Source organism: Leptonychotes weddellii, chromosome 11 (assembly GCF_054177405.1).
Source record: "Leptonychotes weddellii isolate Sample4059 chromosome 11, ASM5417740v2, whole genome shotgun sequence".
Taxonomy (NCBI): Eukaryota; Metazoa; Chordata; class Mammalia; order Carnivora; family Phocidae; genus Leptonychotes; species Leptonychotes weddellii.
The window spans coordinates 28848409-28871479 of NC_138379.1; the positions used below are offsets into that span (position 1 = coordinate 28848409).

Sequence of the window (23071 nt, forward strand, 5' to 3'; positions counted from 1 at the left end):
GCACATACCCTCCCCAGTGTCTATCACCCAGCCACCCCATCCCTCCCACCCCCCACCAAAATAAGTCAATCAGAGAAAGACATGTATCATATGACCTCACTGATATGAGGAATTCTTAATCTCAGGAAACAAACTGAGGGTTGCTGGAGTGGTGGGGGGTGGGAGGCATGCAGGTTTAACTATTCTTTTTTTTAAGATTTATTTGAGAGGCAGAGAGAGAGAGAGCAGGGGGGAGGGGCAGAGGCAGAGAGAAAATCTCACGCAGGCTCCCCGCTTAGTGCAAAGCTCAACCTGGGGCTTGATCCCACAACCCTGAGATCATGACCTGAGCTGAAGTCAAGAGTTGGCTGCTTAACTGACTATGCCACCCAGGTGTCCTTTAACAAGTTCTTCTTAACTTTCATATTCTACAATTCAAGTCTAGTCAAAGTGAGACTGAGAAATGGCTACTGTTGAACAGAAATGACATGGCAGGTATCATTGGTGGCTGCTTCTAGAGAAGCAGGTGAGACAGACTTGATTTAATCTTAGTTCATTTTCTAATTATTTAAAGCATACTGTGTTGTCTTCTTATTGGGTGCTATGGGATCTTGAGGAACAACATCTGTTTTTTTCCTCAATATTTCTGATGACTCTTCCTTCACTCAGGTGACTTGGAACAATGGTTTACAGATAGTAGAAACATTCTAAACACCATGTTGATCAGACAGACACAGGAAGGCAGATGAAGTAAACAGAGGATAGATGAACCCCTGATTTTAAAAATAATCTAAGAATTATTGTTACAAAATACTGACCCCATTTAACAAAACAAAACAAAAGAAGAATGAAGAAATTTTACACAAGCATTTATTCCTACATCTTTTTATTAACATTGGTCTAATTTATGAGAGTAATATTTAAATTCTGCCATAGTTCTTCTCTGATGTTTTAGTGGTGACTAATGAAGGGATTTGCAAAACTAATCCAAGCCAAACCAAGTCAAACATTAGAGAAATATATATTCAAGGATGGGACTATTTGCCATGCAGTGACATGAAAGCTAAGTCATTCCCTGGGTTAAACTGCAAATTTCTTTTACAAAAGTACTCCCACTTTAATCAATAGGAAATAATGGGGGGAAAAAAGTGGGTTTGGACTGAGCCAGAATTTGTCTCGGAACATATCAAAAAGGGAAGGTATTTGGTATTAAAGGACTAAACTCAGATGCTTTGAAGAGTCCACAAAATCATTTTGTTTGAGGGATGGTGGGATTGCTGCAGCCAGGGTTTTTTTAAACTGAACTCTAGCTTAGTTACTCATCTGCTGATGAACTAGAGTTTCAATGAGGTATGCTCAGCTTCCAGGTTGTTATAAAAACCTGCCATACAGTCAGCGTTTACTATGCTCTAAATATTTTCATACGGTTATCTCAGGCACTCACCAAAGAATTTTGTCAAGCAGATAGCATAATACAACTTTACAGATGAGAAAAAAAATGCTCAGAGAGTTTAATTAACCTGCTCAAATGATCACAAATAGTAAGGAGTGGAACTAGAATTCAAATCTTGGTCCATTCCACGCTCTCATGAAATCATGCTGCCTTTCAAAAAGTATGAAAAAATGAGGTAATAGCCCTCTAAAGGTTAATTTTACATTTCAGATTGTTTTAAAAAATGTTTGATAACATAAATGAATATGATGTCTACATACAACTTTTCATCTTTAAGTTCTTAACGATACATATTAACCTGCATGTCCTCTTCTCCTCTCCAGCAAATATACATTAATATCGAAAAGAATTGAAAGGTTTTAGAAATACTGCTTTCAAGTGACTTATTGATAGTTTACTTTGTATTACCTTAGACAATTTTGCCTTGGATTCAGAATTATCTTTGGGAACAGAGTCTTTGATTAGCCGAGATCGGTCATAATTAGCATGTTCTGAGTCATCCATGTAATCCTTATCTTTCCCTAGAGCTAGAAAAGAGAAAGAGAAAATTATATCCACTTTTATCCTTCTTCCTTTTCTCTCTCTTTAAATGTACTAATCTCTCTTTTATTCATGCTTTTCCAAGGTTTAACCAAGTATAACATTCTTATGACCCATCCATCCAAAAAGTAAGGAAAAAAAGAAAAAAAAAAGGGGGGATAACACGAAAGCTTCCCTGTTAGTAGATTAATACTGACACTACAGTAACTTTCATTAAGAATTAAATGCATCTCTGCTATTTAATGGACTTAAACTTTTTGAAAATAAAATTAGAATTATGCAAACTCATCATCTCTTTTGAACGTTAAGATAAAGATATTTTTTAAGATTTTATTTATTTATTTATTTATTTATTTATTTATTTATTTGAGAGAGAGAAGGAGAAAGCGAATGAGAGAGCACAAACAGGGGGAGTGGCAGAAGGAGTTGGAGAAGTAGGCTCCCTGCCAAGCAGGGAGCCCAACATGGAGCTCGATCCTAGGACCCTGAGATCATGATCTGAGCCAAAGGCAGACACCAACTGACTGAGCCACCCAGGTGCCCCAGATAAAGGTATTTCTAAGAACTCAATAGATTCCCAAGCATTTATTTGCCTAATTAAAAACTATTAATTTTGAGAATCTGTTTTCTTAAAAGTTGGAAGGTTTTCTAAATGTGAATTTGACTGAAGAGTGACAGAAGTCTGAGAAATCATAGAAGCAATTCTCACAAACATTACAAGAAAAAAACTTTAAAAAATATCAGGGATTGAAATGAAACTACAACTGCAAACAAGGAGAGAATACTGAAAATTAATTACTATTAGAATTATAAAAAGGGTAGGACCTTGTAAGAATATATCTGAACAATAAGCTGTAATCAATGCAAAAGAGTATAAAACAAGAAGCCTCTATGGGGGCTGTAAGTACAACCAGGAATTGCTGACGTGCTTCATACAATATGTATTCCATATGATAGAAATACCTCTTCGAATTCAAACACAGACAGAATCGTATATATTTAGCTTTTCCAGATAAATGAAAATGTTTTGGAGAGTTATTTTATTCCATCTGTTAACACCTATCAAACATAAATTTTGACATAGACAACCATATACAATGCTTTAAATATTTCAATCATTTGACTTAGTATTATAACAGAATAACAAATTGTTTATAATATATGCAGTAATTTCTTTTGGTAGTAATGCTTAAAATCTGCTATAATATATATTATGCCATGTACAGCTAGAGTATCAGAATCTTAGCAGTGGTATGAATTAAGACTGGACAGGTAATATTATGTCTTAGTATGTTATTAATTTCCAATTATGTTAAAATGCTCTAAGCACTTAGGATAAAAACCAGATCTATTAAAAATAGCTAACATTGATTGATGTTAACAGTTGTTGAGTACATTCTAAGAGCCAGACACTTTACAGGTATTATTTCCTTTAATCCCCATAACATCTGTACAAATGTGGGTATGCTTTTTACCTACATTTAATAGTAAATAAATTAATGCAGATGGAGATTAAGTACCATGCCAAAGTCACTAATTCAGTAAGGAGTGCATCTAGAACTCAAACACATTCAGATCTGACTCCAAAACTGATGTTTGTGAATATACTATAATGTTTTCCCTCGATTTATGAAGATTACATTTTATTCATTTAACAATTATTTATTAAACACCTATGATATTCCAGACATTGTTTTAAGAGTTAGAAATGTAGCAGCAAACAGAATGCTGCCGTCATGGAACATTCAAGTCCAAGGAAAAAAAAACAATAAACAACACAAATTAAGGAAATAGCAAGTAGGTTTTGTGGTGAGTGCACTGGAAAATAGACAGCAGAAAGGAAGGATAGAGGTGTCACAGGTGGGGAGGAAGATGTTATTTTAGTACAGAGAATTGTAGTAACATTTGAGCAAAGATGCAGGAAGGTAAAGCAGTAAGTCACACAGGTAACTGGAGGAAAAATGGTCTAGACAGAAGGAAAAAAATGCAAAACCTGGACCTGTATTGAGTGGGGTGTCAGATGAATGAGAAAGAAACTGAAATTTTGGAGTTAATTTGTTGGATCAGTTACCAAAACCCCATCATGTCCAGCTTGCTGGTTTGTAAGGCACAGAAGTTTCTCTTTTTTTTCCTTTTATCTCTCCTCTCTTTCCTTACCTTTCCCCTTGTCTCCCTATCTTTCCCTCCCTCTCTCTCTCCCCATCCTTTTCTTTCTTTTGATATTGGAGAGCTTGGAAGAGACCTTTGTGATTAAATAGCAGTAGGTAAACGGGCAGCATTTGCTGGGAGCATACACCCACCTGCAGGTCACAGTACTGTGATTCCTCAGCCTAAATCTGCCCCGTCCTACATTCCTACATCAAAGCTTTCCCTGGCAATCTGTCTTCTCATCTGTAATAGAGGTTTTTGAAGAAGGTCTCAAAGGGTCCTCCTCTAGGCTCTAATAACTGTGTGATTACTAACTTAATGTTTACAAAAGATAAAATGCAATTTATGTTAATAGATCTCATTTACTACAAAATACAAGAAATACAATTTATAGAAATTTTCTACTCATTTAAAACTTATCCCATTCACGATTACATTTGCTAGGCAGAGACTTTTATATTTTGTTTAGCTTAATTTTAATTTATTTAGTTTCTCTTCTTTCTCTTTAATTCCTGTAACACAAATATTCCTGGAACAGGAACATCCTTACATCATCATCTTGCTGGAAGAAAGCTCAGTTTTGAAAGACTTGCCAAATACTACTAACTTCATGAAAGCTTTTCAGATCCTCAGCTCCTTCCTGCCCCAAAGCTCCAAATACAATGGATCCTTTTCTCTCCTGAATTCCATCACATTTGGTTTTCCCCTCCTTTTCTTTCTCCTTCTCTTCTTTCTTGCCTTCCTTTCTTTTTGTGATTCTTTTTATTTTTCTGAATTTAGACAAAATTATCCCAGGACCATGTTCAATCTCTTTTTCATGTGTGTTTAATTTACTACAGAGTCTAGCACAACTTGGTCATTAGTAGATGAGTTAATTTAAAAAGAAAAAAAAAAAGATGGACTTGTTAGTTTGGAAAATCTGGATCATAAGCGACATAATTTTTAAAATTTCCTTTTATTGTTAGGAATATAAGTATGTTTGCCTTTCTTCTTGTTTTTCTTGAAATTATACAGGATTCTTCTGTATATAGTAATAGCTTTCTTTTTTCCTTTTACTATTAGCAAGATTGCAAATTCCTGTCATTGTAATGTAAATTTAACTCTCCTGTCTTGTCTTTTGCAAGGTTCCTACAGTGTTCCCAGGTCAGAAACAAGAAATCTCTACTCTTACTGACTTAACATATACTTTTCCTGAGCATAAAAATGTCTTAACTTAGTTTGTATTCTTTTGTTAAATACTGGATTTTTTTTTTCTCACACTAACTTTATATACAATATTCCTATAACTAATGTTTTGTTTTGTTTTCTTTTTTCATGTGGATTGCTAATAATTATTTAACTGTTATATGTATCAGGTGTACTTCATTCATTAAATCAATATATTGAGCTAGATCTACAGTGTACCAGAGATATTCTACTTTGAAGGGAGTAGGAATCAAAATGAACAAAAATCTTTACCCTCATGAAGTTGACAGTGATAAAGTTAAGAAAAGAACTAATATAACTCCTATCTATTAAATGATGATATGATCAATTAAAAAAAAAAGAGGCCAGGGAGATAAAGGGGAGGGCAGCAATTTGCAATTTTAAATAAGGTGGTTAAGGATGGCCTCCCTGAGTTAACCTGGAGCAAAGATGCCAAAATGGTAAGTGAACCTCTGTAGGAAGAGCATCACAGGCAAAGGGTACAGCAAGTGCAGAGGCCCTGAGGTGGGAGCATGCCTTTCTTTGTTCACAAACAACCAGATTAGTGTGACTGGTGAGGAATGAACAAGAATGAAGGTGGCAGGGTATCATGTTAAAGTGGTAATGGAGGAAGTAGGAGCATATCAGGGAGGGCTTGGGCCCTTCAGAATGATTTTGGTTTTCATTCTGAGTTGAAGAGTGCAACTGGATGAATTTGAGCAGAATGAATTTGAGCAGATTTTAACAAAATCACTCTATAGCTGCTGACATGAGAATAGGCTGAAGGGGCCAAGGTCAGAGGCAAAGAAACCAGGTAGGAGTTATTGCAATAATCAGGTAGAGAGGATGTGCTTCGGGTCAGGGTGGTATCACGACTAAGAAATGGTCAAACCGAGGATGTATTTTTTTTTTAAAGGAAAACTAACAAAATTCTATTGGATATGGCATTTAAAAGAGAGAAGTCAACAATAACTCCAAAGTTTTTAGTCTGAGCACTGGGAAGGCTGCCATATTATTTTCACATAACATTTGATTAAATCCTTTAAAAGTATTGTTACTAGCCTTCATTACCAGTGAGGAAATGTAGGCAGTTACCTAGGGCCTCACATTTGGTGTGTGGCAGGAGAGCCCAGGAAATCTGGCCCTAAACCTTACATTCCTAGCCGCTATGTAATACTGCCTCTTGCAGCGTTGGAAAGATGATGATTTAGGAAACTTTGAAACCATAAAATATACACAAGGTAAAAAAAAATAAGTGGGTTACATAAAAATTGTAACATATTTGTTGAATGAAAAAGGGTGGAGTCTCCAATTATAAACATAGCTTTCTATCCTCCTTAAGTTGACGGTTATGGAGATAAATATTAGTATCCCAATAGATAAAAGATAAAAATTGTTAACAAACAAGAAATAAGGGTGAGATAAATTTAGTAAAAACTTACTTATTTTTATGTGGTTTAATATTCGTCATGACCAAGAATTTAAAATAAAAAAGGTCCTATTTTATGCTAGTACATAAATATTCTTTTGCATCTTTCATTTTAAATAAAAATATCCATTGCTGACAAGACACTAGGGAAACTGATAATAGTCATTTGCTTTCCGTACCAATATAAATTAGTAAAATTTTTGGAACAAAGTGTGTCAATATGTGTTAAGGCACAACTGGAGAGGGATCCTAAAGTCATTTAAAAGAAAAAAAAAAAAACTATGTTCACAAGAATGTTTCCCCAAGCCCATGGATAATAAAATACAGAAACAATTACCACTTTAATAAATAGCAACTCCATTCCTCTAGCTACAGAGGCCAACATCCCAAATCCTCATTTTCTCTTTTACCTTATATCTGATCCTTAATTAAATTCTGTTGACTGAGCATAAAATACCATTTTTCTACTTTGCTTTACTCTTTAGCACATACCAGTTTCTAACATGCAAGATGTTATTTTTATTTATCTTCATTTATTGTCTATTTCCCTTACTAAGGTATTTGTGGGCCCAGTTTTCTGCTTTGTTCATTTTTGTTGTCTTTTTTGTTCACTGCTTTGTCCCTACCATCCAGAAAAAGGTCTAACCTGTCTTTGTCATTCAGTAAAGGTTTGTTGAATGACTACAAGGATTTAAATGCCCATCACTCCTGTCTGAACTACCTTCAAATTACATCTAGAAGCTGATCATTTATCAAAGCTATAGTTTCTTAATCCAAGCCACCACTACCTCTTGGCAGAAATCTGTAAGTCTCCTAGCCAATCTTGTTGTTTCTATCTTTTACCCCTACCACATCAACAGGCAGAGTGGCCCTTTTGAAACTTAAATTACATGAAACTTCTACTTAAAACCTTCCAATATTTTTGTAGCTCCACGTAAAAGTCATATCTACAGCGTAGCACACTGGGTAAGCATAATCCGGCCCCTTACTACCACTTCTCATCCCTCTCCTCTAACCTTACCCTCACTCCTTCCAATCCAGCTGAACTGGGTTCCTTTATGTTAAGTATGCTCTCACCACAGAGCCTTTGCACTTACTTGTTCCTTTCTCTGCCAGGAATGCTCAATCCCCATTGCAGCCAGGGTTCTTCTCATGTCACTGCATCAGAGAATCTTTCCTTCACCACCATTTCTAAAATAGAATCTACCAGAGTTCTCTGTCTCCTTATAAGGCTTTATTACTTTTATTAGCACCTGACATAGAATAACACATACACATTCACACAAAACATGCACGCAATATATGTATCAGCACTTGACATTAAGTTATAGCATAGATATATCAAATGTATGTATGTATACACATGGGCATATGTATACACGTATATCTATACAAATAAACATGTTTTACATGCATATATTTGTGCTTGCATCCATGTAAGAAACAGAAAGAGCATCTATATATCTATATATCTATATGTACATACAACACTTACAACTCAATAATAAAAAGGCAAACAACCCAGTTTAAAAATGGGTAAAAGATCTGAATAGACATTTCTCCAAAAAAGATAAACAGTAGCCAACTGCTGTTGGCTTTTCATGTGTTTACATGAAAAGATGCTCAAAATCATTATTTATCAGGGTCATGTAAATCAAACCCACAATGAGACCACTTCACAGTCACTGGGATAACTGTAATAAAAAAGATGGACAATGACTACTGTTGGTGAGCATGTGGAGACATTGAGCCCTCAAACACTTGGATGGGAATGAAAACTGGTGCAGTTGCTGTGGAAACCAATCTGGCAGTTTTTCAAAAGTTTTAACATAGCTACCATATGATTCTCCATGCTACTCCTAGGTATATACTCAAGAGAAATGAAAATGTCAATACACAAAAAACTTGTACACCAATGCTCATAGCAGCATTATTTGTAATAGCCAAAAAGTAAAAACAGTCCAAATGTCCATCAACTGATGAATGGATAAATAAAATATGGCTTATCCATACAATGGAATAGTATTTGATCAATGCTAAAACATGAATGCACCCTGGAAACATTATGCTAAGTGAAAAATGCTAGTCACAAAAGACCAAATATTATGTAATTCCATTTGTATGAATTGTCCAGAATAATCTATAGAGACAGAAAGTAAATGAGTGGTTACCTGAAGCTTGGTGGGCTGGGGTAAGAAGAACAGATGACTGCTAATAGGTATGGTGTCTCCTTTTGAGGGGATGAAAATATTCTAAAATTGATTATGGTGATGGATGTACACCTCTACAAATATAAAAAAACCACTTAAATTGTACACTTAAAATGGGTGAATTGTATGGTATATGAATTATATCTCGATAAAGCTGCTATAGCTATATTTTAAAAAAACATGATTCTCAAAGCTTAAAAACATCATTTAATATGTTGAAGCAGGGAGCCAATGTAGTGAAAAGATGATGATTTCAGCAAACACCAATTAATCCTGGTTATGTCATTTATTAGCTTAAAGGCAGAGGTTAGTTATGGTTTCTCAATCTGAAAATCTGGAATAATAAAATCCTGTTTCAAGGATTAAATGAAATAATCTATGTGATTTGTACATATAAGGCATTGAAGAAATACACATTCTTTTTCTTTAATCTTTCTTTAAATTCACAACTCTAGTAATTAGGAATCTACAAAACCAATTATGTAATTTGGGCTTACAAAAAGGTCCTATTTTCTACTTCAAAGCCTAGGTGGACGGAAACAATGTAATTAACATGAGTATGCCAATGAACAATTTAAAAATTTAATTTACAAATCCCTTTTCCAATCATCAGTAATATAATTTATGATGAAAACTTTTGTTGAGTCAAGTGGGAATCCATTAACTTTTGCAAATTTTGTTTGCAAACCAACATCAGCTCAAAACTCAAGGGGACCAATCAAGATAGCTGGCTCCTATGATTGTAGCATAAATCTTAGAGCATCTCTCAGAGTGGAATTTTAATACACAAATTATTTCAGCTCAATTCTTCTTTATTTTAATGCTATTTCATTACTTTGCTACATTGTAATATAAGTAGAAATGGATGAGGTAACTGTTAGGCAGTGTGTGAGTGATCTTATTAGCTGGCCTCTACTGACTTCCAACGGTACAACATTCCCATACATCACTAATGATAGATAGTGTGTTCCGGGATTGCCCCAGTAGTTGGGGCTGAAGATTAAAATAATAATAGTAATGGCCTAAGGTTATTTTTATTCTTTATAATTTATATATACTAAAAATCACTGAGCTGTACATTTAAAATGGGTGAATCGTATGGTAGGTGAATTATATCTCAATAATGTTATTATATGTAAAGAAAAAAAATAAGACTCTCAAAGCTAAAAAAAAAATCACTTAATATGTTGAAGCAGGGAGCCTGATATAGTGAAAATAGAACTAATGATAATTTCAGCAAACCCAAATTAATTTTTTCATATTAATTAACATTAATTAATATGAATATAATATTTCCAACATACATTGTCTTATTTGCTTCTCACAAAAACTCTTAATTCAAACAATCCTTATTTACATTATAAGAAAAAAATCAAACCATAATATTGATATCTCCATTTCATAAATCAGGAACCTGAGGCACAGATGGTGTACCTTTCTACTGAGTGATAGAGTTAGTACCTGATCTGACTGCTAATAAATTCCATGATTTTAAAAATTAATATTCCACTGAAGTTTCCTATGAAGAATAAACCTAATGGTCCATATATGGTTTATTCAGTGGTTAGAACATGATAATAATGAAGATCCAGACTTAATAATTCTTTGCAGTTCCTTTACTGCCTACTTCTCCCAACCCTAGCATTGTTCTAAAGTCCTGACACTAGCCAGTCACAGTGAGGGTACTGACAGAGCTGTATTCAGTCAACCCCACAACTAAGCAAATCTTGAAGATCAATGCTTTCCACTGTGTCATTGTGCCAGTGTTTATTCTCTCCACATCCGTCATTCCATACATTGACCCAATTGTCAATTATCCATCCATCATTGAGTAGAGAGTATGTACTAGGTAATATGAAAAAGATAGATATAAATAGCAATTATTATCATCTAGTGAACTGAGTATGATAGTATTATAACCAAAGTGCTATAATAATAGAAGGTAGGAAGCATCTAAATGGGTATTCTGGAGGGCTTCCCATAGGAATAATGTTAGAAAGGCATTCTCCTACTTCTTAAGAAGAGCCATAGCTATTAGGTCTTTAAATGCTCTATAAAATGGGGCGCCTGGGTGGCTCAGTTGGTTAAGCGACTGCCTTCGGCTCAGGTCATGATCCTGGAGTCCCTGGATCGAGTCCCGCATTGGGCTCCCTGCTCGGCAGGGAGTCTGCTTCTCCCTCTGACCCTCCCAACCCTCCCCCCTCTCATGTGCTCTCTCTCTCAGTCTCTCTCTCTCAAATAAATAAATAAAATCTTAAAAAATAAATAAATAAATAAATAAATGCTCTATAAAATGTTTGTCAGTACAACTTACATGAAAAAGAGGAACATAATTGGATTGGATCTTCAGTGAGAAAAATAACAGAGCACTGATTCTTAACAGGTGGGAAAAATCACAGTGATGATTGACATCATGGAAAGCAAAGGAGTAATGGAGAGCAGATTCCCCAAAGATGTGTGTCAATATCCATTCATCCATTCATCTATCCTTTCAGTGATCCTAAAAATACTCTTTGAGCACCTACTATGTGATGGGTACTGCTCTTGATTCTGGCCTGTAAGCACCAACAAGACCAAGCAAGTCTCTCCTCTGGAAATGGAAAGGGAAAAAATAAATCTTATAATTTCCAGTAATACCTCTTAAGTCAAGATTAGGAGACACAAAGTGAAGCTTGTATGAATCTGGTTTCTCTCAGTGCTGGGCCTTGGGATAAGAGCAAACTTGTTATGAACAAAGAGCAAAAGAGGGCTGGAGTGGCTACAGCTCTGTGAGTCAAAGGAAGAATTAGCAAATGCTCTGGAGCGGGAGCAGGCCCAGATCTCGTAAGGCCTCTGAGGGCTCCAGTAGGGAGTTTACAATTTTACATGTAGTGGGAAACCGGGAGGGGTTGGAGTAGAGAAATGATGATATTTAATTTTCCTTTTATGAAAGCTTCCTGTAACTGCCGTATGGAAAACAGACCATAAGGAGGCAAGCATCGGAGCAGAGACAATTAGGAAGTCATGATGCTGATCTCCCCAGAGATCGGCACACTGGACCAGGAGTGATACAGCACTTGCACCAGCAACGGCTGAGCAGTGTCAGATCCTGAATACAGCCGGAAAATTGAGCCAAGACGACTTACAGTTGAAAAGATGTACAGTGACTGTAAGGCTGTCACAACTGGAAAACAATCTGTTCTTTCAGTATAATTCCCTTATGCCTGAAATAGGTTGGTAACATTACTATGAAGTTCTTTTTTATGTCACCTTAACATGAAACGTTATTTGAAAAAAGTATCAGAAATTATTGGAGATTATTGAATATTACAGAATGAAAGCAAAATCACCATGTACTCATTTAACCATAACTATTTTAAGAAATAAAATGAATACTCCAGCAAGCTGAACTATTAAGCTCACAGAAAACAAATTATCTTACCACTCTAATATAAATCACTTCTTAAGGGACTCGCTTCATAGCATTAAGGAAATGTTGATTTCACAAGATTAGATAGATGTATATTTTAGTTGGTTGGACTCAAATTATGTTGGTTTTAATAAGCCCTGATTATTTCACTTCAAAGTTACCTGATTTTACTGCAGCATGAACGTGGGCAGACTCAACCATCAGTTACTTGTTAATATGGATTTTTCTGTCCCTGTCATTTTACAGAATACTAGCAAGAGAGAGGGTGAGTGATAATAGCAGGGCTTTCAGGACCGAGAGACAAGAGTATCGTCACATCAGGATTTCAAATTCATTGTTACATGGATGGGCACTTTCCAGAATAACTGTGTGTGAGTGTGTGTGTGTGTGTCTGTGTGTGACTGTGTCTGTCTGTCTGTGTGGCTGAGGGCACAAGGTAGAATGGTGCTCTGGCTCTGTGAGCTGTTCTATGAAAAGTAGAATTAGGGGCACCTGGTAGCTCAGTCAGTTGAGTGTCTGACTCTTGATTTCGGCTCAGGTCATGATCTCAAGGTTGTGGGAACCAGGCCCGTGTCGGGCTCCCCACTCAGCGGGCAGTCTTGTTGAGGATTTCTCCCTCTCCCTCCACTCCTCCCCCTCACACTCTCTCTCTAAAATAAATAAATAAATCTTAAAAAAAAAGAAAAGAATTAAAGGCTCACAGATAGCAATATAAAGAATGAAGGAAGAAAACCAAACAACGAAATTCTAAATCTCCCAACCTGATTAGCCTTCTTCAATCAATCATCTCCCAAATATATTTTACCATGCAATGTTACACCCATCTTTCGCTGCTTGCAGCCTCATACTTACTAGCATTGCAGAGTCAGTATTCTATGGACATCACTAATCACCTTTCACCTCCATGGACTATATTTCTGCTGTGATGATTAAGGGAGAAGATCAAGGATTAAGGCTTCCTGGGTTAGAATCTCAATTCTCCCTTGGAGAGATATATGGTATTTGGCAAATTATTTTATCTCTTGGCTATACCAGGTTCCTCAGGTATAAAAAGAGGCTAATAATAGTACCTAACCCAAAGAATTGTTATGAGAATTAAGTGAGGTAAGGCAGGCAGAGAGTTGTGTAGTAAGTGTTTGGTAAATTATTGTTATTCCACTCTGCCATAAAAATCACATTTTGGTGATAATAGAAACAGCTGGTTAGTGAAGATGTCTCTGAGCCTAACAAAATTTGGGGTAAAAGATAAGCTTAATGAGTGAGTGAATAAAGCAATGAGCAAATATTTGTTGAATCTCTATGATGTGCTAGGAGTGTGATGGAGTTATGCCTTTTCATTTAATTCAATAGTCTTGCAAAGTATGGATCATTAATTCCAATTAATAAATGAGATTACTGAGGTTCAGAGTGGTTAATAATATGCCACAGTCACACAGCTAGTAGATACAAGAATGATAATTTGACCAATGTCTGGCTGGGAAAACAGCATTTCATCCATAATATACTACAAATCCTGTTAGGCAATCTTAGTGGAAATGTCCAGCTCTGAATCAACAGAATCATGAATGTTCCTTCCTCCATAGCTATCATTTTGATGAGGTATACTCATCCTCAATGAAACACTGACTACAGGCAGTTAACTCTGCCACAGCATTGATGTTCCTATGGGGCAGTTCAAAGTAGTACACTGTAAAAAAAAAAAAAAAAAAAAAGGCAGGAGGGATCCTGGGTGGCCCAGTTGGTTGAGCATCTGATGCATGATTTTGGATCAGGTCATGATTTCAGGGTCGTGAGACCAAGCCCCACATTGGGCTCCGTACTAAGTGTGGAGTGTGCTTAAGATTCTCTCCCGCCCTCTCCCGCTGCCCCTCCCCCAACACTCATGCGTGTGCACTCTTTCTCTTGAAAAAACAAAAAAAGCCATTAATTAGATGTACCTGTCAGGTTCCAAAAATTGTATTAGAGCCTGTTGGTACTTGGAAACACTCATGTGTTAACCAATCCAATGCTAGAAGCTGGCAGTCTGCACTCTAAAAGCCAAATTAGAAAATGTAACTTCACTGAATTTAAAAGAGAGCATGTATTGCTAAAACACTCGTGCTTTATTTAATTACACTCTTGGTATATTTGACATCGTTTTGCTTGATATCTTCTCAAAGACGATAAAATCATATACATTTTAGATATGCGGCTGATTCTAAAGGAGTACTTTCCAGCCAGGTGTTACACCAGGATGGATTCCTGGAACATTTGGTGATCTACAGTGAGCCAGAGCTGCATTCTCACCTTCACTGTAAAGGCAAATACCTCATGTGTGCATGTTTACCCCTTCAGAAGCTGTGACGGTTCCCTAAATTGAATGAATGGTAGACTGGAATGCCGGAATGTCCTAAAATATTGACTATGACGTTCAATGTCCGGAGAGATAGGAACACAGGTCAAGTGCGTCAGATGACTGGGACACACTAGAATGATGAGGAGAGAAACATTCATGGAGTTAGGACATCCAATTACATAAAGCATTTAGAAAAAATGTTAAGATTTGTGATGGCACTATCATGATTATTTTACTATCAAAAATAAGATGCATAGAATTGAATGGAAACGCTTGCATGACTAGAGTTATTGTTAGGCTATTAACTAGTATTAATTTGGGAGAATTATTAGTGAAAGGTGCTTTGCAAACTATATCACCTGTATGGAGATTGTGGACAAGGTTTTTGTTCTTGTTTTGTCTTATCAGAAAATAACAACAGTAACCTCTTTCAGAATTAATTACTTTGGGAAAGACCTTTGTACTCTGATTGAGTGTATTTGTTCTGATGAAATGTTCTCTTTGATATTGATGTTGTATATGAAATGAACCTGCTGGTGGCTGTCTTCCTTTAATTAGGAAACTTAATAAGCCAGCACTGTCTTTCTGTCACACACACGAAGTATTATAAGAAACATGACTAATATGCAGTAATTCAGAGTGCTATGATAAATAACACAGCTCATTGAAATTATGAAAAAGTACCTTAACAATGTCTTCAGAGAGAAATCAAGATACATGTTTTAGGCTAGAAATTCTTTTTTCCCCCTAAGATTTTATTTATTTATTTTTCAGAAAGAGAGAGAGAGAGAGCACAAGCAGGAGGAGCTGCAGGCAGAGGGAGAAACAGGCTCCCTGCTGAGCAGGGAGCCCGATGTGGGGTTCAATCCCAGCGCCCTGGGATCATGACCTGAGCTGAAGGCAGATGCTTAAGCAACTGAGGCACCCAGGCACCCCTAGGTTAGCAATTCTTAATTCTAGTTACATTTAATATTTACCTGGGGTACAGTTAAAAGTATGCATCCTGATTTCTTCCTCAGACCAAGTAAAATTGATTCTCGGGAGCTGGGACTCAGAGAGATTTAAAAGCTCCCGGGTGACGAATATGTAGCCAGAGTTGAGAATCACTGATGTAGGCGATAGGGCCAGGCCACCAATATGTTCACTGATGAAAACTCAGGGCTAACCCTCTGAAGGTTATAAATAAATTCCTCTGAGGTTGTAAAATAAGTGTTGTAATAGATTAATATTACTTTTGATAAATTCTGGCTTTATTTTTTTTCTACTCAGTTTATGAAAAAGAAAAGCCCCAGTTCAAAGGCATTGCTCGTGCACAAGTCTGGCAAGCTACAGATCTGAATGCAAATCTCGCTCAAATGAAGTAAACCTTGCGTGATAATAGCAAAAGGCAAAAGGGAAGGTTAAATAAACTTATCTCTGCTTATAGGAAAATAAATAAAAATTATACTGACTACTAACCGAGGGTCAGGATAGAATCTTTCAATATTATTGTTATTCCAAATACTGGGTGATTATCAACCAGTTTCAAGTTTCAGTTTTGAAAACTCTCCATAGAATTGTGTGCTATTTGGACTGAAATATGAGCAATTTTCCCTACTTACAAAAAATTCTGATGTAAAGTTTTTCTTTACATATTCTTATTATATAATATTTGTATATGTTGTTTAGAGAGAAAAAAAGAAAATACAGACAACAAGAAGAAACCACAAATAATCATACCACATGAAGATACACACTCTTAGCTAACATATTGGTATATTTCTTTCTACTGCTTTTCCAATACATTTTTAACTAAAATGAAGGGAGGTCTCTACATTTATATTTAAGCTATTTTTCCCCACCCAGCAATATGCCACAAAATGTTCAATAGTACAATTACTAGAATATTCAATTTTCTTACATTCCTAAGTCAACAAAGCTGTGAGGAAAAATATTTTTCATTTCTGATATTATTTTTTTTGCAATAGATTTTTAGATGTAAAATTGTATACTGAAGTCTCTAAAATAAGTGTTCTACAGGTTTCATCCTATGTATCTCATTGAAGAGCTGTGTATCATCAACTTTTGGTAGAATAAAGAAACAAAGTTCAAGATGGCTGAATGAACTTTCAAGTACATTTGTTGTTCCTGGCTCTGAAGACTTCATTAACATGATAATAAATAACTTTCAAAAGGTATAGACCTAGGGTAGTTTTCTAGAAGGCAAAATTCTGATGTAAGAGTGTTAACTGACAGAGTAGTTTAGCTTAGATTTTGTGCAGGGCAGGAAGACAGTGAATCATCCTAGAGATGGCCGGACTCAAAAATGGCAGATAGACAAAGACAGGAGTGAGAGTCAGAGAAGAAAACTGAAGGTCTGACAATAAAACATGCAAACACAAACTTTTTCTCTAAAGACATTCAAAGTACAAAAGCAGTAATGTGGGAATCAGCACTCTGGAGTATAGTCTTCCATCTGACATTGGGTAGGTCACCTGAGAACTGGCTCCTTAGCCATTCACTCTGTAGTGAAATCTTTCCTTTCCTGAGACTTCTCCATGCACCCAGAACTCTAAGTCAGCCTTCCTGTTGTTTTATTCTTCAATGTAAACAGATGACCAAAGATCACCAGAAATTGTTGGAAATTCTATAGCCTAAAAGAGAATGACTAATTGAAGCAGGCAGGAAAATGGGTCACTGGAACAATAGACTAAAACTTAAAAAGCAAGGGAAAACTTAAGACATTCACAAGTGTAATTAGAGAGATTAGAGATGTTATGTTCATGAAATACAACAGGATGCTCTGAAAAAGTTACATTCTGAAAACAAAAAAGACTCTCGGAAATCAAATATACATATATGATCTCACCATCCCTCCAACACACACACCACACACACACACACACACACACACACACACACAGAAATGAAAAGTCATTTGGAAGAAAAGCACAGGAAATCTTCCAGAACTGAGGCCGAAATCAAAACCATGAGATGAAAGAAAATGCACACACAGGCACGCACATACACCTAAACATAATGCTGTATAAGTTTGTAACACAAAAAATAAAGATAATAAAAATGCACAGAGAGAAGAAAAAAAAATCATTGACAAAGGAATAAGAATCAGACAGCAATTGGGCTATTTTAGCAGTAACAATGGATGCTAGATAACAGTGAATCCAGTCTCCAGATTTCAAGGAAAATTATTTTTAACCTAGGACTTTATAACCAAGCAGATACAATGAAATGTAAAAGTGAACCGAAGTCATCTCAGACATACAATAACTTAGCAAGTTTGCATATCACATGAGTCTTCAGAGGTAGGTGCTTAAGGATATACTAAAAAAAAAAATGAGGTTGAAAACTAAGAAAGAGGAATATGTGGGACAGTAGAAACTGGAATTAATCCAGTAATCTAATGAAAAGTCAGTGAACACCAAGAATTTCTTAAAGAAGAAGAATGAGGTAAAGGATATAAAAATTAGAATCTGGAACATATGGGAATATTTAGAAGGTGAGATATTTTTTCCTCCCAAGGAAAAAAAATACAGGTAATCTAGGAAAATAAAACTAACAAAAGTTTGTGGTATAAACATGGAAGTAAGTTTAGTGTGGCATAATTTTGAGTAATTGATGGAGGGTTGGAAAGAGGAATCAATTTGACCTTGACTCAGGACTATTCAAGAGTGGCACAGAGATCATAACAGCTTGGAACTGTAGAAGAGGAACTGATCCTATAACTTCCAAAAGCATTATTTTCATAGTAGTACTACATTTGCCAAGTGGAGAATCAAGAGATACTGTTAAAATATGATAGAATGTGATATAAAGGTGTAAATATGCTATTTAAAGCTACAGATTTAATTGGCAGAGAGGCTTAAAATTTTAAATGGCAATATAACTATGAAAAATTGAAGGGTTATGCAAATAAGCTAAATCTTCATCTAACACCACAGGGTAATAACAGATACTGCTGAAATTTAATAAATCTAGAAATAGCAGTATTAATGTGCTTACTCATAGGGAACTGAAAGATATTTCCAAAAGCTTAACAGCAGAAAGTGTTAAAAACTTTTGGTTATGAGATTGTTGTTCATTACAAATCTTCTTATATTACTTGAATTTCAAACTGTACATGAAATACCTTAATCATTTAAGCTGAGCATATTATACTCACCCATCAAATATTAAAGACCAAACATGTATTTTTTTCTTAAAAAGTAATATTCTAGATTTGAAGAAGACAGCTTACCTTTGGAGAGGGGGTAAAGGAATAAGGAGATACTAGAAATTAACTTACCCAAGCAAAAGTCACTGAGGTCAGCAAAAGAACATTTGAGCAGAGAGTCTTTTTTATCCTCCTCAGCGTTAACTGGGGAAAAAAAAAAGACGTTCATAGTTTTTGGAAATAAAAACATTAACATTTAGAAAAATGACCATCGTGACTGATGGCCAAACATAAAGAAAATTTTTAAGTTAATGAGTTGAAATTAGTTATCTAAAATTTCACTCAGTAAGGGCAAGATACATCTCTATTATATTTTAATACCTTCATCCTCTTGAATAATTAGCCACGTTTCTTATTGGACATGGATGTAAGCTATTATTTATAATTGGTAGTGACTTCACAGTATTATTGAAAAGAGAATGTTGGTATTTTCAAGTTATCCAGAGGAAGAAACAACCCCAAGGAATCCTAAAGGAATACATTCTCATAAGACAAAAAAGCAACTTAGAGAGGGATGGAAGAAGAGAAACACACCTCATCCTCTGAATGACAGGGGGCCAGGCTGTATTTTGACTCTTGGCTTTTGTGAAAAGGAATTGTCTAAAAGCATAATGGTGTCTCAGATGGGCAGATGTGTGTAGAAAGGTGCCCAGGGCAGCCACCAAGTGCAAGTGTTGCATCTAGCTGGCACTTGCCCCTATTTCAGCCCTTCTGTTGTCTAAGGCTTCATTGCCAACATTTGATTGCTAACACTTGTCCAACCACATCTTTGTGCAATCAAATCTTCACTGCTTACTGAATATTACTTAAAGTCTTTGGTCTTTCTTTTTAAGAAACTGAATTTAGTGTTGCTGACATACTCTCCTCAGTTACTGGTTATAGGTTCTCACCAGAAATTCAGGTAGCTAGTCTGTCTTCTCCTGCAAACAGAAAATACTGGGTCTGGGTTCCCATAAGATTGGGTTCTTTCAAGGCAAGAAAGAAGTGAAAACACACCTCGCCAACAAATGGCCTTCTGTCTGACTGGTGTACTGCTCTCCTTTCTATGCCAGCCTTCCTGCTAATGAGCTCTATAAATACTAGTAAAATGGATGAAGGAAGGAAGGAAGGAATGGTTCAAAAACACTTACTCTTTGCAAGTTGGAAAAAAAAAAAAACGGAATAGCTGCTCACCTGGCTCTGTTTTGTCCGCGGAGATTAATGTTACAGAAGTGGGAGCCTGAGACTCACCCTCGGTGGACTGAAAGAGTGAGGTAGATTGGCTCAAGCTCTTTGAGTAGGCATAGCTCTGGGCAAGGCAAGGCAGGGATCTCCGGGATGGTTTCAATGAAGTTTCCTTTGTTATCTCGCTCTTGCTTACATTCATACCTGCAAATTCAAAATGGTGAGTTTTAGAAGTAATAAATAATGAACAAAAGTCAACAAATAATTTTAATTCTTGTGATGGCTGTTTCAGGAAAGTACTCTTGAAAAGCACCACCTAGGGACTAGAACTAATTGAGTTAGTTTTGTTTATATTTTGTAAGGAAAAGTGAGAATTTTGTCAAATAGTCCAGAGGAATAAACAGCTTTTCTTCGAGTTGACCTTCCATCATTTTTTTTCCAAAGGAAAAATGTTTAATATAAAGATTCAAGATTCACATCATGATAAGATATAAAATTGAACACCTTCTTGTGATAAAAATACAACTTTTGCATTTTTTCCTATTTAACTTATCCTGCCAACTTTTTTCCTGTGCTTTCATCATTTTTAAAAGCTTCTGTAAAAAAAACAAAAAAAACAAAAACAAGTGGCTAAGTTCATTTAGGAAGTTATGAGGACAATCATTTGGATTGTCTTTGGATAAATCTAACCATTTAGTTTTCCAAGTGGCAAAATAAATGAAACTTAATACATAAACATTCAAATTACTGTTTACTAAATGGAGCCCTCCTTTGTACTCTATTCTCCCTTAAACACAGACATACTACACTTGATTTTCCAACAATCTTATAGAGCAGGTATTGTTATTTCTATTAGCTGTGGGGAACTGAGACTTAGAGAGTAAAAGTAGTATGACTTATGTCACACAGATAAATAAGCAGTAAAGGGTTTATATTTCAAGCTAAAACCACCACATCAGGGTGCATCTATAAATTAGTTTGAAACTCCTGAACACCATCTATTCACCCCCAAACTCACAGACATTGAAATGTAAAGAACATTTAGCAAAGTCCATACCAGTAGAGACTAAAACACAGAAAGAGCATAGCTCTAGGCACATCTGTTTCCACCAGCCTCTCTATTCACCTGCCCACATGCTGATTCTCTGTATATTAATGTAAATTTCTAAGGGAGTGATTGAAAAGTGAAAGGGATAGTGCAAATGCATTAGTACACAGAACATTCAATTAAGGAAGCTTTTGCCTTGCAGTTACTCATCTTAATTTCAATTTTGAGACAGAGTAGAATCTGGGTCATAATAGGTGTGGGCAAAGGGTAAAGACAGAGAAAAGGTACATTTTCAGTAATTATTATATTTAGAATATAAACAAATTTAACTAAATTCCACCCAAATTGCTCAGGTCAGTAATTTTTTAGCTACTCAATTTTATAGTCAGTTCATAAATCAACTCAAAGTTTCTAAATAGCTCTTCAAATAAATGGATTTAAGTAAGGACAAGCAGAGGTACCAATGTGTACTGCCCATTGGGACAAATGGGAATCCTGAAAAAGAAATAACAAAGCAATTTTTGAAAGAGGTTCTACAGAACTAAGACATGGTTGAAAAGATGAAATTCAGATAAACGTAGGAGTGGGGCTTTTATACTTTGGTTTTATAAAACTATGTATTTATTTTCATATTAAGTTTTAGTGTGTAAATAGAATGTAAAATAGAAAGGGATGCAGGGAAGAGCTATGAATTGACTGGAAGCATAACACTCAGTCTCTTAGCTTTCTGGGACCTGGTAATGACAAGAAAAGAAAATACTTTCTTGAAGAGGAATTCCCCAAGGTCCACAGAAAGTAGACTGAAATCCTACAAAAATACCAGACAATTCCCCTTAAAGACCAACTAGTGTTTTCTACACTACATCCAAGAAATAACATAGGGCAAATCTGTCCTAGTAAGTTTCTATACCTATTAATCTTTTGTAATGTGATCTGATAACATTCTTTTAAGAAACACCAATGTAGGTTATTAAATGGTCAGCTTTCTGTTTCTGGGCCCTGGTGGAGAAGAGCCTTTTACTCTAGCAGAACATAGGAGCAAAGGCATAAATATTTGGGGGGTGGAGTGGGGGAGAGGGAAGTTGCATAGAGAGAAGACAGTGAGAGTTGATGACAAAGATGTTGACTGAGAGAGAAATGCCCCTTGGCCCCAGAGAAATGGCCTTAATGGGAACTTTAAAATAATACTATTCACCTTAATCCCCTGACCCCATCATGTAGCTTCAAAAAGGAGCTCCTTCTACATTTCCCTTCCTTACAATATTCAAACATGAGTGAAAGTTTCAACCGTTCTTTGGGTGAAAGAGGACTACTGAATCGGTAGATACTATTTCATAAACCAATATGGGGTGAGACTAACTTAATTATGCTCACCAATGCTGTCAGTGTTTCCTGTCATTTGATTCATTCTGGTATTCACCTAGTCATTCAACAGATATTAACTAGGCCTGTGCTCTCTGAAGGCACTCTGCGGACACCGTGGTGAGTAAGGTAAGGTAGACAGTAATTCCTGGCCTCAAGGGACTTCTATTTTAGTTGAGACTCAGACACTGACCAAACAAAAATAAATAAGTATATACATGCCAATTGTCTGAAATGCTATGAAAATACAGGTACTGCTATATAATGGGACTTCCTTTAAGAAGTGATTGATTTTTATTCATCAGTTTATCATTTATGTAATAATTTCAAACAATTCTTGAGTTCTTTCTCTGGGCCAGGCCTTGACTCAGTGTTGAATATAACATAATGCTCACTCACAGGGGAAGGAGAAACATAAAAACAGATTTTATGCTAAAAAGCATGATGAAATACACACAGCACATTATAAAACCACAAGAGAAACTCCTAATCCAGGTGGCAATGCCAGTGAAGTCTTGTCTATGAAGGTGATCTTAGTGGATTCTTTCTGGCATATTCCTATTCCTATTTCTCTGTCTTTACTTATAATTCTTGGGTTC

At 35.9% G+C, this 23071-nt stretch overlaps 1 protein-coding gene across 1 annotated transcript in view; it reads right to left on the reverse strand.

Moving 5' to 3' along the window:
• The window catches only part of ANO3 (anoctamin 3), a 256061-nt gene that overhangs the window by 164215 nt on the left and 68775 nt on the right, over positions 1-23071 (reverse strand). Inside the window, exons 2-4 of the mRNA XM_081799084.1 lie at positions 20072-20266; positions 18971-19042; positions 1841-1959 (exon numbers count right to left, since the gene is read on the reverse strand). Coding sequence (XP_081655210.1) covers positions 1841-1959; positions 18971-19042; positions 20072-20266 — 386 coding nt within the window. The remainder of the gene's footprint in view (positions 1-1840; positions 1960-18970; positions 19043-20071; positions 20267-23071) is intronic.